This window comes from Aplidium turbinatum, chromosome 18 (assembly GCF_918807975.1).
Source record: "Aplidium turbinatum chromosome 18, kaAplTurb1.1, whole genome shotgun sequence".
Lineage (NCBI taxonomy): Eukaryota > Metazoa > Chordata > Ascidiacea > Aplousobranchia > Polyclinidae > Aplidium > Aplidium turbinatum.
The window spans coordinates 13880175-13899737 of record NC_137489.1 but is presented as its reverse complement, the minus strand read 5'-3'; the positions used below and the strand labels follow the sequence as shown (position 1 = coordinate 13899737).

Genomic DNA, 19563 nt, shown 5'->3' with positions numbered 1-19563 from the left:
TGTGGTAATCAGATACAAAAACAACCGAACCGAACGCAATTCTGCATTAGCAGTCTGTCATCCAGACTAGGATGCAGTCCCATGGTTCATTGTAGTAAACTATCACACGCGCACTTTCCGTTAGCAAAATGAATTTTATGTGTGAAACGCGTTTCCACAAAACAATTAGAACAGCATTATTAACATCGTAAATGTTCGTCTCATGCTTTTTTGTAATCACATAAATTGCTCTCCAAACGTGCTATAGGACTTTTCATGTAAATTAGCAGACTTTCCACATCGTTGGGCTATGTTAATACTAGATCTACAATGACAAATTTGGCCAAGTCGTTGCTTTAAGACTGATTGTACGCACAACCAAATATAAAGGCTGTTTGGAGACCTGTGTACATACTAGATATAACGTACATCCCTCCCTACGTTGTTCATTATGTTTCTAATGTGCAACGTACATCCCTCCTTCGCTTAAATGCTGGACTTCAGTTGAACGGTGGAGCCTTCCATGCTCAGAGCCGCTGGTTGCCAGTCTGGGACGTGGGACCTTGTTGTCGCTACATCTCCAGGATAACAGGACTGGGAGATTCGTGTAATAAACTCTTGAACTTTAAATCATGGAAAGCACGCTAATAATAACCATTAACCAGTGTAACATTATGTTGAGAATGGCAGCAGACCACGATCGCTTTCAACAAATCAATTCAACTGAAATTGTAATGTTGAACTACTCATGGTGACCAGGACACCAAACTAGAGGCATAACCCATTGTCGGGACCCTAAAGTGGTCCCGAGTTTAAAAGCACCCGCCTGTCAACGGTACTGTGTAAAACACTCTTTCATAAAATGCTTGTAATTTATTAATTTCAAATGTCGACGTTGTTAAGCAAGCTGAGAAAAACGCACTGCACTTCTACAAAATTCAAAAAGGCTGCTTCACAACAAAGCGCGAGTCGCTTAAAACTCTGTCTCATAATGATGACCAACGTTATGAAGAGACTCGATTATATTTTCGACACAAAAGATGTAGTTCCAAATATGACTAAACTCAAGAATGGAATTTCATCCCGTGCAGAAGCAGATGTCGTTTGAAGGTTATCGGCAACGGTTTGGAAAACGACACAAAATGACATTGGTTCTTCTTCGGAACCTCAGAACTAAAGCAAAACAACATTCAGCATGCTGAAAGAACACAACCGCTTATTCGTCAGCATCTTTATCCCAATCGCCACTTTGCTTGGGAGGCTTAGGACCGCCGGCCGCCTTAGCCATAATTATTTGATCGACTCGAAGCACAGTGACAGCGGCGTTGGTGGCTAATCTGAGAGCCCAGTGCTTCACCAAGTAGGAATCGATGATACCTTCTTTGACGGAATCAAGAACATCGCCGGTTTCAATGTCGACTCCCTTACTGCTGCCATTTTCTTCCTGCAACGTGACACAAACGGAATTGAATTCATGTTTGGGCAGGGGCTGTTTAAAAATGATACGATCCTCTTGGAGGGTTAAATACATCGCATTATGTAATAAAAGTTCACCAAAACCATCATACTTGGCGTCACGCAGGAGGAGAATGAATGAAGGAGGAGAAAGTGTGAAAAATGAATTCAATGGCCTTCCAGGGGCGCATCCAGCAAGTAGCCTAAGGGGAGGATTTCAACAAAACACAATAATGTGTAGGTCCACATTAATCGGACCTTGAAAATACACTGTAAATAATTTTCTGTATGTGTTTAGGGGGGAGCGAAGTCTCCCTGGATCAACCACTGTAGGGTTCTCCCTAAAAAACGTGCGTACGCCACTGTCTACATATAACACAATATTCCAACGTGGCACCATACCTGATGGCTGGCATAAAGCTTTGAAACGACTTCTGTAGGGTTGAGACCGGCATTTAGGGCCAGCGAGCGTGGAACGACCTCAAGTGACTGGGCGTACTTCTTGATGGCATATTGCTCCAAGCCTGGACATGACTCCCCAAACTTGCCGATTCTCTTGGCAAGTTCAATCTCACACGCACCCGCACCTGGAACTTGTCGGTTGTCCTGGAAAAAAAAGTAAAATTGGATGAGTCTTTTCATTTTCGCCTCATAGATATGAAATTATACCGCCGAATGTACAAAAATAAGTGGGCAACTCAGCATGTTTTCTGTAACATTTTAAGAATTTTTTATCCACAGCAGAAAGACTGTTTTGACCTTAACCTACAAATGTTGTTGAGGACATATATTTTAAAAAATATAGCACTTAACAACCACAAAATCATTTCAATCTAATGCTAGCCATTTTTACAAAAACAATTATTCTAAAACTGCCACTTATTAAATCGTTCCTCAAACCTTAAAACAAGATAATTCAAAAACCAATGGAAAGTCTGGGTTGCCAGGATAACAATAAGCTACAAAACACAGCTCGTGAGACAAATCAAGTTAAGCCTTTCAAAATCTGCCCTGAATCAGGCAATTAAATACGATGTAACAACGCTAAAGCTAAACTCTATCTCCAAACAGACAGGCTCAACTGTACCAACGGGGAAAACTCTTACCCTAGTGTAAACTTTAAAGTTGTTGACACCGTCATCCACAGCTCTTTCTAGATCGTCCATGATGTTCTCTGTGGCCGCGCGGAGAGCCAAAGTGCATATCTTGCTTCCTTCGTCAGTGGCATGCTCGAATACGATGACGTTCTTGTCGCCTACCTCATCTTGTCGCACAACGGAGCAGTGACCTATCTCTTCAGCGGTAGGTGCAATCTGAAACGTGAAGGCAAAAAAACGTCATTTTTGAGCAGATTTAATAAAAATCAAAGAGCAACACTGGAAAAGACCATTTCTGTTGGTTCTATAGCTGAAAGATAAAAACTCCAGCCTACAGTGATACAACTAATGTTAAATTTTGAAGCAATCTTAACGTGACTACTAAGACAGCAAACCAACCGTTTTTGCATTTATTCTACGTCTGCTGATGTTGAAAACGGTTGGTTTTCATTACAGTCTGGGTACTCTAAAAAATTGCTGTCTATCTTGTCAGGCCTTACCAGTCTTGGCAACGCGGTGGCGTTGACCGTCTTGCTAAGGCGACGCACATCCCACTTGGAATTGAGCCGCACAACTAGGACTTTGTATTTGTTGGCGAAATGGAGGGCAAGGTCGGATACTTTTCCGCCGGATACGATCACATTGACGCCGGCATCCACAATGCTTTTCACTTGCTACAAATTAAAAGGTCGTCAGAGCGCAAACAAGAACACTGGATATAGTTTGCGATATCGCACAAGGTAAGAAAACTGTGGAAATGTCTTGATGCCGAATCAGAATCTGGATACGTTTCCAAACATTTAACTGCAACGCTCGTTGTGTGTTTCAGGATAATGATGTTTCAGCTACACAAAGCCTTGATTTCTACTAAAAGTGTTTGCCAGTCCCACTTGCATCTTTTCCCACAGCTCCAGATTATAACTTATAAGACGAAACAAAAATATAAAAGAACATTTCATCGTTTTATCGGCCACTTTTGACAGGCTTGTTCAAAGTTATGCAACTGCACTTACAGCTTCCAACATGTTTTCTTCACCGGAACTGAATGCAAGCAATTCCTTTGCATTCTTGATCAATACGGTTCCTTTCGTTTCAGTGTTGAGCATGTCAAACGGGCAAGTGTATATTGCAATGTTGGCATCTTTTACGGACTTTAAATCACCTTTAAAAAAATTAAAACAGTTTTGTATCAGTTGAAATCACGAAAAATACAAATATCAGTTGAAATCACGAAAAATACAAATTTAACCAAAAAAACAATACAAATCCATTTTATCGAAACTCTTTTTTTTATTTTTTTCACTTACTTTCGCACTCCCTGATGAACAACATTCCGTTGACAAGGGATGATGACGTCACGCCGGCTCCGATCAGCTTGGAAACTCGGACGTTGTCCACGCTGAAGGCGATGCGATTCGCTGGGAGGATGGTAACTGAAACAAACAGGATGCTGATCAGAAAAGCGTGTCACATCAACAAAGACATCACATTTAGTAGCGTGTGAAAAAAAGTTTATGGGAGACTCATCCCAGACAGCAAATCAACCATTTTATACATTTGTTTAAGGTTGAATTAATGTAAAAAGCAGTTGATTTGCTGTCTAGAAGGGGGTGTGTAATTCAAATGAATACCACTCAATTGAGGTAATCATCGACAAGAGTACACAATTCAGCAACAGTTTTATATTTTACACTGGGATAGTATAATATGAAGTATCGAAGGCTCCTTACAGGCTTACACCTCAAAGATAAACAGTACATTAGGACAAAAATTATTTTCTAACAACAAAGAAAGAAATGCAGTCTTTTGCCATAGTGTCACATCTATCACGGTCAAAAAAACAAACCTTTGGCTTTGCAGTTAATACTAGAGTTATAAAAATGTTAGTCTTACCACAAGCCTTGGCGATTAATTTAGAAAGAAAATCTTCATATCCGTATTGTTTGCTTGCCAGAGATGTACGGAGCGCTTTGGTAACAGCATCCACATCTCTCAGGTTATCCACAGTGGAACAGACAAGATCTGTTGGAACAAAAACTTAAGAACCAAATTGCACATGTCGCTGTTGGGGGTGATAGACTTGGTGGAACTTTACTTTAGCGAAACAAACGGTGCTATTACAACAACTTAAGATGCGTAATTAATAATTAAGCATCAAAGATATTAAAGCAAAAGCTTATGAAAGAACATTTTAAATACGGAGTGAGTCTGCCTAGTGACTTGTGGGGTGGCAGAATATACTTGGTTCTACTTAATCCTAGACAGACATTAATTCAACATAATTAATAGTTATGTTGAATTAATGTCTGTCTAGGATTAAGTAGAACCAAGTATATTCTGCCACCCCACAAGTCACTAGGCAGACTCACTCCGTATTTAAAATGTTCTTTCATAAGCTTTTGCTTTAATATCTTTACAGTAATTTCACTTTTGTGATTTGACATCAGTGCACTAGAATAGCTTGACTCAAGAGAATTAGCAAGAACAATATCATTGACAAAACCACCTGATTTCTTGACAATTTTAAAAATATATATAACTAAAAAATAAATAAACTGAAGCTGAGATCTAGAGAAGTGGTTCCCAAGTGGTAAAATCTTCAACTATTGACCAGTCAGCAGCGATGATAAGGTCAGGAACCACTGTTCTAGAAGACTTATAAATGTTTATTAAGTGCATTCAGATCCGAAGTTTCATGATGTTTTGCTCAACTGCAGTTTGGAACTAAATTGCCCTGACTTCACAAACCTGGTAAAATCTCAATAGCCTTCTCGCAAGCTTGTTCATAGCCTTCAATGACTTCGGTGACAGACAATCCCATTCGAAGCAATTCTTCAGCTAAGTGTAACATTGTTCCTGCCAAACAAAATGGTATGTAATATATACTAGATTTAGAATTTTTTATTTGTTAATGACCTGCTCCTTAGCAAAGTATGCTTTATGTTAAACAGTTCTGACAAGAATTTATGGTTGCCTGTCCTGGTTTAGAGTGCACAACTAAGGACAAAAAATGTGAACAGCATTTCACAAACCAAGGATTTATTTGAAAAGGACCGAAATGCAAGGCAGATTAAAACATATGAGAACAATGTGTGGGGCAAAAACGGAGAAAAGGCAAAAACTGATAAATATTCTAAAAATGAAGGAGACCATAAAGAAAATTTTCTCAGAAAAGCATCGACTTTGAAGGTGGATGAGAAAAAAACGGAAACATAAAATAAGAACATGAAAAGCACAGATAAAGGATGAAATGAAAAAAGGGTGAAAACAATCTCTGCCTGAAACGAATAGGCCAACCCGACTAGTAGGGACAAAACCGAAGTTCAATGATGAACATCGCAAAATACAAGAATATGCCGATCATCATGAGTGGACTCATCAGGGATAAAAAATGTAAAGCAGTTTGAACCTCTATACTGAAAAAAAAAATATATATAAACTCTCAGTACGGTACTCAAAAAAACTTAGACATAGCACATGATAAACCAGAGTGTAGAGCTCTGTGCTGTATCTGGAAGTCACAATTTGAGGATACATTCAAAATACCATTTTAAACTAGTGTATAGGCTAGGTATAATACTATATAATTATAGAAAAACATTGTATTAGATTAGCATTATAATTATAATATATTAGCTCTGCTAGCTGCATTGAGCACTTTGTTCACAATTGGTATATCCAATTTTTCCTGAGAATCTAGGGATAGGCTATACAATTATACATGTATTATAGGATATATAATACCATGTTACCTGCTAATATGAGAACTAAGTTAGTTCCATCACCAACTTCTTGCTCACACATTTGTGAAGCGATAACAATCATCTTTGCAGCTGGATGTTGAACCTGGGTGACAATATGCTTCAAAATACATAGGCTACCAAAGGTTTGCCAATGCAAATATTTTGAAAAGAATCAATCAAACAAGTCGGTAACAAAAATATGCACTTTCCTCTACTATGCATTGTATGCAGTCTGTCAATCATTTGTTTATTTTTGTATAGATGCAACACAAGACGTACAGAAAGAAAACAAAAACATACAGTGTGCAATGTGCATCCAATGGGAGAGTGCGAAAGACCGTAGCCCTGGTGGGCTTGAGAGGTCGTCGACTCTGCACTCTCTCATTCAAACAGATATAGGTCTACGAAAAGTACAAACTTAAAGCTTAAGTCGAGTTGCAGTAAATGTAGTTTCAACTGTCATACAAATTTCTTTTAATATACAAATATTTTCCAACTCATTTCAAAGGCTAAATATTTTCACTTTTCCAATGAAAGCCTCTGGTTCTGAGTCTGATGAATCTTGCAAGATGTTGTTATTAATTGGACAAAGTCTCACTCAATGAATTCTCAGATCATAGTAGAATTTTTAGGCATGCATCAAAGCAAATTCTGCACGATATTAAAGCCCCACAAAATCTTTGCCCTTCTTATGTTTAGCAAATTAGAAATGTAAAGTATGATATACAATATTATATACATTATACAATACATAAAAGAATTAATCATACCTCCAATTCTTTTAAAATTGTAGCAGCATCATTGGTTACAAATAGTTTTTCAATGTGATTGATGACCATTTTGTTCATGCCTACAATAAATAGAACAGATGCATGAGTCAAGAAATCGAGTTGCCACCATGTCAGGGTTCGATCTTAGCACTGGTCCTCTGGCCACTGTCTAGTGCGAGTTCCCCGCGGACCAGTACGAATCGTTTCACACTGGTCCGACTGACCAGTGCGAAAATATCATCGTATTGTGTCGTTTGATCGTTTAGAGTGAGTGGTTCTCGTTTGCGCTTCTCTTCAAACAACAAAACACGTGATCCGTGCGTGTTAAACCGTAAGAAAAAGGCAATCGCAACATCACGTGTTAAATCGTAAGAAAAAAGCAATCGCAACATCACGTGACAGTGTTAAATCGTAAGAAAAATGATGCTGAGGTCAAGGCTCCGGGCTGACCATGTAACAGATCTTCTGACCATCCAGCTACAGTCAGCAGAAACAAAAGATTTCGACCCCAAACCTGCCATGGCAAACGATTCCTCTGAGAGGTCAAGAAGGCCCGACACTGGCTTATGTGTTTACAAGGCCAGACAAACACACATCAGATTCCGATTATGACCCATCATCGGATTCAGAAATTGAAGAAGAGCCTCAAGTAGATTGAATGTCTTGCCTAGATAAACTGTTGTTACTGTTATTGCCATTGTATATTTCCATGTTATTGCCACCATTCATTATTGTCGTGTTAAGGTGGTTTTCCCTGGGTTGGCGTCGTGCTTCCCACAACAATCTTGTTTTTATCAGTAAACGGGACGGACCAGCGCGATCTCGTGCGGACCAGTGCAAATGGTGAGCCACTGGTCCGGTTGGCTAGTGCGAAAAAGTTAAGGTCGAACCCTGCATGTGATCATCATATCAGGTTCGTGAAACTTTGTACCAATGGTAGCTACAAAGGATTGTAACATATATAGCTAGTCATCGAGGCTTTCGAGGGCAGCAGTTTTAATACAAAGATTATGAATAATAATTCATAATACAAAGATTAGAAATAATTCAATTTTGGTAGAAAGGTGATTTTCTTGAACCATAGACAAATAAAACTTAACAACCACATGGCATTTAACATAATAATGCCTAATAACATAAGAATAAACTAAAAGTTACAAACGTTTTGGCCATACTTATGTGAACAAGTCATGTACGTGTCATGTACAAGTTCACTTGGTCGCATGACCTGAACTGTACAGTGTATATACATACATTGGTACATGGTACGTCCAGTCGTCCACGCGATAGTTAGCCATGAGATTGAGGGAGCATTTGGATTTAACTGCCTTCAACAGAAAATGTGCCAACAAAGATCATACACCATATATATACTCAACTGCCAAACTTGTTCAAACAATAAACCATCCCTGGAGTCTTTTAGAATTGTGCTTAAATGCTTCACAAATTTGATAGGCTACTAACAAATTTGTTGAGAGCAAAGTAGATCCCTGTGGAATATGTGGCAAGAGAGTGATGAGAAATTCAATGCAATGCAAGGATTGTGGAAAGTGGGTACATGCAAGATGTGCTAATGTCAAGAGAGCCGCAACAAGATTGTCGAAGTGTTTTGTTTGTGGGAAATGCAGTAAAGGAAGGAATGAAGTGGAAAGCCATGATGATGAGTTCTGCCATGGCATCGAAACAGTGACAGACTTCTGTTATCTGGGTGATCGGATAAATGGAAGTGGTGGATGTGAAGCAGCGGTGACAACAAGGGCAAGATTGGGCTGGGCAAAGTTCAGGGAATGTGGGGAAATGTTGTATGGCAGAAAATTTTCACTAAGGATGAAGGGGAAAGTATATCGGAGCTGTGTGCGGCCTGCAATGCTATATGGTAGCGAGACATGGATATTGAGAGAGAGTGAACTGGCAATCCTGAGAAGAACGGAAAGGTCAATGGTGAGAGCAATGTGTGGGGTGAAAACAAGATGGGAAAAAAGGACTGAAGAATTGTTGGATATGCTAGAGATGAGAGAGACCATAGACCAACTGGCAAGGGCAAATGGAGTAAGATGGTATGGACATGTGATAAGGAAGGGGAAAGGAAGTTTTCTTAGAAAGGCACTAGATCTAAAGGTGGATGGGAAGAGGAAACGCGGTCGTCCTAGAAGAACGTGGAAACAACAAGTGAAGGATGAATTTAAAAAAGTCGGACTGAAGGAGGAAGATGCAAGGGACAGAGTGAAATGGAGAAAAGGGATTAAAACAATTGCTGCGAGGAAACAATCGGCCACCCCCACTAGTGGGGAACAAACCGACGATGGATTATGATGATGATGACTAAAATCTATGAAGCTTTACTCAGAAAATCCTCCAATCCTCATCTCAATAGGCAGCTGTTTGCCGCAGGGGGTCTGCTCCTATACGGTGAGTCCGATTCGGTGAGTTCCTAAGCTCTAACCCCTAAACCTAACCCTAAAACGGCAATGATAATTAGGCTACGGTACCCAATAATTTAAAAAAAAAATTGAAAAAATCTCGCGTTAAGGGATTGGACTCACCGAATCGGACTCACCGAAACGGGCCATTCCGTGCCGCAGGCACCTTCTATCTGCCAAATGTCTTCACATAATTTTGCATCACTGATTGATGTGTGTTTTTTCCTTGCGCAGTTAAGCGTCATGAGATTTGCCTCTCTTCTGCCTTTTCATTTCATTCTTATGCATTTTTTTCCGATTTTGCAATTTTAATTTATGTGGAACATCAGTTTGTTTGTCGTATCCAGGCTTACACCTGGTGGTTGAAGATTTTGATTAAGTGGATGGGAAGGCAAGGAAGTCAATCTTCATGTCCACCTTCAGGCATGTCTGTAAGTGTCTTGCCAAAGTCACAACTGCATGCTCATGAGCGGTGTCATACCGGCGCCCTTTCGGTTGCCGTTCCAGCGCTCTCACCACTCGGCTATGCAGCTGACATCATGGAACATCAGTTTTTTTGTTGTATGAGTATAGCCAAAAATGTTTGTAATTTTTAGTTTATTTTCAGGGGATTATATTATGTTAAATGACGTGTTAGGTTTTATTTGTCTATTTGTTATATAGAAATCCTTTAATCAGTAAACTACGGTATGGTTCACTGGCACATTTTCATTATTTGGCCACTTTATGTAGTGAAAAGGGGATAAGTGTATCAGGCAACCAGCCAAGAACACACCACAGGGTGAAAGCCCTGGTGGTTACGCAGCAGCTAATATAGACATCGCTGAGAAACATACATTAGCATGGTTTTAAAAAATTACAATTAATTCGAATTAGATTCTCATTCATACTTTTTTAAGATTATAAAATAAACATACCGTGTGGACCAAAAGCAGATTGTGTTGTTTTTGTTAGCTCATTACAAGCTTTGATATTTCGATAAACTGCTTCTTCAAGTCCTTTGAAGTGCTGAAACATAAATGAACAGGTATGAAGTAACTGAAATTCCAGAAATACCATAAAGATACTAAAGAATCACATGTACCAACCTTAGCACCATCTTTTAACATTTGACTAAATCCAGGGGCTGTTGGAACGTGAAATGCCATCCTGAATCAATAAAAGTTGTGTAGAAAAGACAATGTGCAATTAATCAAAAATTTAAATTCTAAAAATAAGTACAGTACATTTAAAATTGTTTACAAAATGATACTGGAGGGGTGCAACCTAATCCGTTCCCTGAACACTTCATCCCCCAATTTTATCCCCTGAAATAATCAAGAAAAAATATACAACAGAGCCAAAGTTGCTGATGATCGGAGTTGCTGCAAACATTTTAAACTTTTTCCTTTGATAAGATTGAGAGAGAAAAAAACATAAGCGCCAAAGTCGCTGTACGGGGTTGCTGAAACAGTTGACCACGCTAAGTATCTTGCAATAATAGTTACGGTAATAAATCGAACCTCGTTTTCGGGTTAGGGTTATCGTCTTAAGATTAGAGTTAGTCACACTTATATTGTGATGACCCATGAAAATTAAATGATTAATTCAAGGGGAAAATGTTTGCAGAAAGTCCAATCAGCGGCATCGCCTTGGTTTTATTTTTTCTTGATCTTTTCAAGGGGTGGAATAGGTTGCAACCCTGGCAAGTATATGATTTGAATGAAAAAACCTTACCGTACCATAGTCATAATACCGTACCTCAAAATAGGATAGTTAAAAAACCTTTGAAACTCAACATGTCTGCAGGTTTACTTTTGGAACAATGAAAAACGATCACCTACTTTCTACTTTTATCGTATAAACTAGGCTATTTATCTTTCTATTTTATAAACTTTTATCTTTTTATTGTATGAACAAAATTAATTTTTAGACTAACTTTAGTGTTTCAAGGTTGATTATATGGCCCTCAACAGCAATAGGTTTTAGATCACCCGAGTTCTGAAACCTGTTCTGTCATATTAGTATTTAAATAATTTTCAACAAATTTCCTTAACTCATGAGCCATGCCCACATATCCTCGGAATGGCCCGTTTCGGTGAGTCCGATCCCTTAACGGGGGATTTTTAATTTTTTTTAAATTATTGGGTACCGTAGCCTAATTATCGTTGCCGTTTTAGGGTTAGGGGTTAGGAGTTAGGGTTAGGGGTTAGAGGTTAGGAACTCACCGAATCAGACTCACCGAATCGGACTCACCGAATAGTAGCAGACCCACATATCCTAGACTAGGCCTATCCAAGTTGCCTACATAGCTTGGAGTTTCCTGAAGAAAAGCTGCATATATATATACACAGAAAACATAAGAATTCAGTTGACTCATTTGACTGGCAAATGCAGCGGTTGAAAACTTTGTGGCATGAATTAGTGGTGGGACACTGATGAGCTCAGCCTCATGAGCACAACGCTGTGTTTATCGCTGTCAGCTTTTGCTACAATCGACTGCCAACAAACATTTCCTGTATGCTAATTTATCATATAAAATATTTGTTCTAGGTTATCTGAGAAGCAGTTTTACATTTTGTAATATATCATGGTATTATTCATTTAACTGATAAAATACAAGTGATTGATGGATTCTTTATCCTTGAACTGGGAAAGCTTCTTTGAAAGCTTAATCCTGGCAGTTTGACATACTTGTTGAGGCTTTGAATCACTGACGCAGCCCAATCACTGAGATTGGGTGCAACCTAATTTGTACCGTCAGTTCGTACCTTGAAAAGATCGAGAGAAAAAATTAAAAAAAGCCGTAGTCGCTGATCGCAGTTTCCGCAAACATTTTAAAAGGGTTAGGGTATTTGAGTATCGGTATCCGCAAACAAACAAACCGAAAAGATCGAGAGAAAAAAATAGAACATCGCTGATCGCAGTTTCCGTTTTTTCGCAAATATTTTAAAATTTCCGGTAATGCAAACATTTTAAAATTTCCAGTAATGATCCTAAGAGTTTGCCGAAGTCGCTGATCGCAGTTTTCCCCCAAACATTTTAAAAGGGTTAGGGTTGATTGGAGTTTCCGAAAACATTTAAAAGGGTTAAGGTTTAAGGTGTTTCCACAAACAAACAAACTGAAAAGATCGACAGAAAAAAATAGAACAAAGCCGAAGTCGCTGATCGCAGTTTCCGCAAACATTTTAAAATTTCCGGTAATGATCTTAAGAGTTTGCCGAAATCGCTGATCGCAGTTTCCGCAAACATTTTAAAAGGGTTAGGGTTGATCGGAGTTTCTGCAAACATTTTAAAATTTTTGGTAATGATTCCGCAAACAAACAAAAAGAGTTTTTGTTTGTTTGCGGAAAATTTCAAAATGTTTGCAGAAACTGCGATCAGCGACTTCGGCTTTTTTATTTTTTCTCTCGATCTTTTCAAGGTACGAACTGACGGTACGAATTGTTTATGGTACGAATTAGGTTGCATCCGGATAATAAGACTTGCAGAGAAGATGCAGCAACAAGTTTCGCATTAACATGTACGGTAGTTTCGCATTAACATGTAGACCTATACAATTAAATGTATGACCCACTTTTGCTTTTTCAAGGATTAAAGTTCTTTTGTGACCTATGCACTAAAAGCCGAAGTCGCTGATCGCAGTTTCCGCAAACATTTTAAAATTTCCGGTAATGATCTTAAGAGTTTGTCAAAGTCGCTGATCACAGTTTCTGCAAACATTTTGAAAGAGTTAGGGTTGATCGGAGTTTCCGCAAACATTTTAAAAGGGTTAGGAGTTAGGTTTGATTGGAGTTTCCGCAAACATTTTAAAATTTCTTTAAATGATCCTAAGAGTTTTTGTTTGTTTGCGGAAAATTTTAAAATGTTTGCGGAAACTGCGATTAGCGATTTCAGCTTTTTCAATTTTTTCTCTCGATCTTTTCAAGGTACGAACTGACGGTACGAATTGTTCATGGTACGAATTAGGTTGCATCCACCGAGATTGACAGAGTAAAGTTTCCGATGGTAGAAGTGTTGTTGCTGGGAAATTATTCTATTTATTCTGTGCAGCTGAATGCAAAACAGTTCTTAGCATGCATTGCTCAAGCTCACACACGAGAGTCAAACTAGTGACGCTTGATTTTAAAGCTTTTGTGTTCCAGAAGTCACGTGCTAACCAACTGAGCTATTGGGGTGGACAAGTTTTCTCACTTTCCCTTCAATTAAATTGCTACCGTACGTTACCCAGGCTAACAACTAAAAAGAAAATTACTTCCATTTTAACCAAAAATAAACTAAGGCCAGACTCTCATCTAATTGTTAAATGTGGAATTTGCAATACAAAACGAAAATGCAACCTATAACTACAAGCTACCACAATTCCACGAATTTTGAAATGAAACCAACACCCAATCCAAAGAACTTTCTAGCATTTTTACGTTTCAAAGCAACGACAAAAAAGCATGCAAAATACAGAGTTGCCACTATCTTTTTTATTTCCTGATATTAAAGGCTTCAAGAAAAATAATACTTCGTTAAATCATAATTATATTGCATTTAAAAAAAAGTAAAATAAATTATTACATTATGAAAACAAACCTAAGTGACTTTTTTTTTGGCTTGAGTTAAACAACAAGTGGTTTAAATTGGTAGCTACTTGAGAAGGGTCACTGAAGCAATTCCAGAGTAGCTATGAAAGAACAGTGTTTCGTTTTTGTCAATTTGTAGTGCAGTCCAATTATGAGCGTATTGGTTGAAGCAAAATTTGCTCGAGAAGAATACCAGAGAATACTGAGAACAAAGCCCGATAGCTCAGTGGTTACGCGCCCGGCTCACAATCACGCGGCGCTGGTTCGACTTTCGGTCAAGAGCCTCTACAAGTATGCGAAACAACCAGGAATAACCAATCAAGGCTTTGTCTTCAGTCCAAGGATAAAGATTCAAAACCAACCAAACCTAGAACATTCGGGCTCAAACCACTAATAACTAACATGCTAAAACCACTAACTAATACTGTAGCCTATGCCTACCCACTAGCGTACGCAGGAGGGGGGGCATTGGGCCATGTCCCCCCCCTAAAAAATTTTTATTAGTTAACGACGTAGATTAAGGCATTTAATATGTTTTAGATCGCACTGTCAATGCAATTAACAATGTTGCTTTATAGATGATGTTGTTGACAATGTTGTTTTATAGATGATGTTACGCCGTAGCCTACCCTCCGTACTCCCCTCTCATAGGCCTTAGCTTGAGGGTGGTTTAGGGTAGGCCTTCTTTTTCATTCTATAGTTCAGAGTGCGGTTTTAATTTTTGATTAAAGTTAAAATTGCATTCGATATTTAAACTTTCACAGAGTAGTTTGATTTATGCTTTAATTAAGGTAGGCTAATGACGTTGCCTATCATGATTCATGATCGAACTATTACCATAGGCCTATAGGCTATTTTTTATTTTTCCGTTTAGGCCTACTGTAATGCTTTTCATATTCAGAATCGGTATCTGTATACAGTGACATACACAAAGACCGTGAGAGTCTATATTTCACCCGATACTCACTATGTCCCCGATTTCACCAACAGATAAGCTACCGTACCTTAAACATTGGTCAGACTATAGAGTAGCATAAGGCAACTCTTGATAAAAAAAAAAGTCAAATTATATCGAATGCCCCCCCCCCCCCCTCCCCTACAGAACAAAATCCTGCCTACGCCACTGAACGTAGGCTACCCTCAATACGCGTAGTTCATTGGGTTTAGTAAGCCAACTACGTCGTCTACGTTGTGCGCAGACATTTTGCCGAATGGACAAATTGCCGAAAGGATTAAGGTTGTGAACGATAGACTGAAACACATTGTGGAGAACATCGATACGCTACATATAGCTTTAGGCCTAACACAAAAATGATTTTTGGAAAAATGTCCATTCAGCAAAATGTCCGGGTACCATCTACGTAAGGCATTAAATGCGACGTTAAGAATGTTATGTCTTAGACTATCGTTTGTTTTCAATACAACTTCTATCCAAATGAGTAGGCTAAACTATAGCCTATAGCCATTGCAAATTAAAACATTATCGTCAATGCAAGCTGACTACTTATGCCAGTAATAACCTATCGGTTATTATTAGCAAATGGGCGTTTTTTAATTTTTTTCGTTTAGATTCAAAAGCATTTTCAAAGCATTCTCTTCCATAACACATCACGCTTTTTGCACACGCCTTGTGCAATCTTCCTTTCAATTCAAACTGCAACAAAGTTCTTTCACAAAGTGTTCCTGATAATTCATTAAACTTTTTCCAACCCACACATAGGCTATCCTTACCGGCACTGCTATGCTGGTGCAATTATCTATTCCTAACACATCTCCAAGATAGCGGAACTCCGTAACAACTATCTCATCGCATCCCACTTTCACATGCGTCTCGTAGCCTCCGTTTGATTAGTCACAATACCCTCACATCTTCTACATTCCAGACGCATCCCGCTCATTAATCTTTCGCAGAGATGTACGTATGCGCCGCAAATTCTACGCCGCATACTTGCGGCGTATACTTTTTGTTTGCGCTAACGCTTGCGGCCACATTTTTTTGGATAGTTTGCGCTTGAGGATGCGCCGTAAAGTTTTCGCGGTTTTTTAGCGCAGCGTCAACGCATACTTTTTAATGTCTTAGTTGTTGTTTGCAATTTTTTTTGCCAAACTGCGAAATGTTGACGTCTTGCAATTGCCCATTGTTCTAGTGCAGTGTCATCTATTGTTTAGTCAGCTGGAGTTTGTTTGTATATCGCACTATACTGCCTTTGACGCTAAAGTCCCACGTGGAGACTGAAGTCTTGCAGAAAAAAAGAAAGAATTAGTTAAAACAACTTAGGCCTACTGAGAAATTACGGGTCAGAACAGGAATGTAATGTAAGCAGTGGCAGCAGTGGCAGCAGTGGCAGCAGTGGCCGAGTGGTTAGCGCGTAGGGCTCGTAGTCGAGAGCCTGCGTGTTCGACTCCAGCCACCCGCACTTGCTGTTGTTTCTCTGGGCAAGAAACTTTACGATAATTGCCTCTACCCAGTGATCGATTTCGAGTAATGGGTAGTACCAAATTTAAGTCATAAATAGAGTAGACAACCGGAAACAGACATTGCAGTCGGCTGCAGCGTGGGTCAGGTGTACGTCGGAAGGCGTACACCGATGCATAGCGCTCAAGTCCGCTTTCCCGCAATGCAGGATAAAGATAATAAAACAAAACAAACAAACAAAAGCAAGCAAGTAGGTAGGTTGGTAATGTCGCTCCATGTAAAAAATGTAAACAATGACTTGGCTTCGTAGTGTGAATTTTTTTTAGTCAAGCAGTGTTGAAGGCGTTTGTAAGCAATTGTGAGCACTTTAATTTATATTAGTTAAGTCTTGCATTTTGGGGCAAATCAGAAACTTCTCAGGCAATGAGCACTCATTGAGCAGTGCAGCCTATGTATCTAAACAAACTCAAATATTTGGTCTCCGACCGTGATTGCTTGCATGATGTTGTACTCTGTATGTTATATGTAGTACATTACTTTGCCTTTGCCGGTTATTCTTGTTGTAGGCTATGTAGCGACGTAGCGTAGTAATGTGTAGGCCTACATACAGTAGACTATCAAGCTAAGGTAATTTTTACTTGACAATTTATACAGTCTGTTGTGTAAGTATGTAATTATATATGTTTTGTAACTTGATGAGCAGTTTAGCAAAACATGCAGCCAGGGGCCAATTGTGAGTGGCTTTTGAGTAGCCTACTGCTAATAACACTAGTAGGCCTAATGCTAACTATCCCTGAATGCTATAAACAAAGAGTTGTGCAGTTCAGAATCTAAACTTGCTTGTGTCTGGCAGTTTTGTCTTCCATTAACCCACTCTTTAAAAATCTTATCAGAAAAAAGCATAGAGCTTACTTAGAGAATTATGGCATTAAAAGCAACATTAGTCTCATTCAAACGGAATCATTTTAAAAATAGTGTTTTTTATAATGGATTTTTAGGGAGCGACAGTTAGTATATTGTAGTTATACCTATTTTACGCGTGAGAATGTTAAGCGATGGTTTAAAATGTTAATTTATTATGTAACTGGCTGTCTAATGAAACTCTGTTTGTCTCAAGGATATTCACACTCATTTGTCTAATTTATATATCTGACTCCATTATCTAATTTCCACACAATTGTTATTCAAATTATAATTTTAAGTTATCAGAAGGTATTCGTATAATGTTGTAGGTCTATAACACAATTTGAATTTAAACAGTACAGAATAATGAAATTACAGGATAGTGAAACATTATCACGAGTTATTACATTTTAATTAAACAATCAATTTAATGTTTTTCTGAGAGCTGAACTGGTCTAACTGGGCTGGTTTGATGTGAGCTAGTCCGATTTGATAGAGCTCTCGTCAAAGGACGAACAAACCACTTTATTGTGTGCGCCCCTTTTTCTATTTTCTTCGGGAGCAGTTGCATGGAAAATTACAGAAACTTTAGTAAAAGGCAGGAAAACTTATATGTTGAAATAATGGATCGCTACAATATTACTAGGAGCGACAGTTAGTATAATACTAGAATTTTCTTGATGGGCATATGCTACAGTTTCTTACACTACACTATTGTATTCAGGGAATAACTTACGGTAATACTAATCTCCAAGTGAAATGGAGCATGATAATACAAATCCATGGCCCTACATGGAAAAGTATTTTAAGCTCTCTTCTTCGAAAGGCAAAAACTTATATTTTCAATGCCAGATGTGCCTTCAGGCCAAAAAGATAATTTCTTGTAACGAGAAATCGCGAAGTGGCTTGAAAAGTGTGTTGTTTCGAGTGGTTTATACCATGTGAATATTTGGCACCTAGCAAACAAAATGAGTTTGCGCTAGAGTATGCGCTAACGCTGACGCCGCCAACTTTTTTTACATGTTACGTTGACGCATGTGGCGTATAGTTTTTCGAACGTTTGCGTTTGCGCTGACGGCGTCAATATTTTTTGTATGCGCGTACATCACTGATCTTTCGTGAACGTCATTACATTTTTTGTAGCCTATTAGGCCTAGCCTACTCTGTTGCCACACTTTGCGCATGAATCCATAACACTACCTGCCAATAACTCATTAGTAACCTACGGTAGGCTACATTTTATTTTTGTTCTCATTGCTTCGTTTTAATCACATTCACTTTTAAACCTTTGTTTTCCAATGCATATTTCCATCTGACATACTTTTATTTCACCTCTTTCCCACTGTCTCCCATAAGGGAACGTTCAAACATTACGTAACGCTTTTTTTCCGAATTTTTGACCCCCCCTCCTCCATGTAACGCCAACGTAACGCTTTTTTTCAATCCCCCCTCCCCCATGTAGCGCTTTTTCACTACGAATTCAGCACAAAAAACTACCATTCCGTACTCGAAAGCGTTACGTAACGTTTTGCTTGAACCCCCTCCCCCCCGATGTGACGCTAACGTAACGCTTTGCATAAACCCCCCCCTCGAAGGCGTTACGTAATATTTGAACGTTCCCTAAGCACAAAATCGTCAGCGTAGGCCTACAAATATTCTTTCATTGTTTTATGTAGTAGTTCATCTGTCAAAACATCCATATCTATGACAAAAAGCAACGGACTGAGTAGGCTACTGAACCTTGATGAATGTTCAAACATTTTCAGGCTAAGATAGCTAGAAGAGTAGGCTACATTCTTTTGTGCCACCTAGCCTATAGTGGTATAAGCACACTTTTTTCCCATGTTGTTCATCATGTCATTACCAATCTTCCCTAACAGGATATGCTCAATATTGTAGGCTACGAACGAAATGCTTTAATTGGTACGCCACTTGGCCCAGCTGCTTTTCCTGGTTTCATTCTGGACAAAGCTCTCTTTACATCTTTTACTGTAGCCTAATTTCTTTCACGAGTGCAATATTTTGCTGCAATTCAAGAGTGTTATTATAATTAATAAGTTATTAATTAGTGTTATTAGTATTCTCTTTAATCAATAACTCTTCACAGTATTCCTTCTACAATTTCAACAAGTCTGCCAGTTAGTACAGAGGTTGCGCGCCGGACTCAAGATCACGCGGCGCAACTTCGACTCTCGGGGTGTGCGCTTGAGCAACGCGTTTCAGGTGCTCT

The 19563-nt window shown here is 38.8% G+C and overlaps 1 protein-coding gene across 1 annotated transcript; it reads right to left on the bottom strand.

Moving 5' to 3' along the window:
- Positions 1-843: 843 nt before the first annotated feature.
- Positions 844-10673, bottom strand: LOC145787076 (T-complex protein 1 subunit theta-like). The gene is made up of 12 exons (XM_082598794.1): positions 10553-10673; positions 10382-10472; positions 7045-7124; positions 6284-6377; positions 5280-5387; positions 4425-4553; positions 3839-3964; positions 3545-3693; positions 3032-3205; positions 2541-2747; positions 1837-2040; positions 844-1423 (listed from the first exon to the last, which is right to left on the bottom strand). Exons 1-12 carry the CDS (start codon positions 10610-10612, stop codon positions 1196-1198), a joined length of 1650 nt encoding a protein of 549 aa, XP_082454920.1. The 5' UTR covers positions 10613-10673; the 3' UTR covers positions 844-1195.
- Positions 10674-19563: the final 8890 nt, after the last annotated feature.

Coding starts and splice junctions, on each gene's coding strand:
- LOC145787076 (XM_082598794.1), bottom strand. CDS start 10,612: ATGGCATTTCACGTTCCAACAGCCCCTGGATTTAGTCAAATGTTAAAA. Junction 2,748..3,031: donor CCACCGCGTTGCCAAGACTG/GTAAGGCCTGAC, acceptor TTCACGTTTCAG/ATTGCACCTACCGCTGAAGA. Junction 2,041..2,540: donor ACTTTAAAGTTTACACTAGG/GTAAGAGTTTTC, acceptor TTTTTTTTCCAG/GACAACCGACAAGTTCCAGG.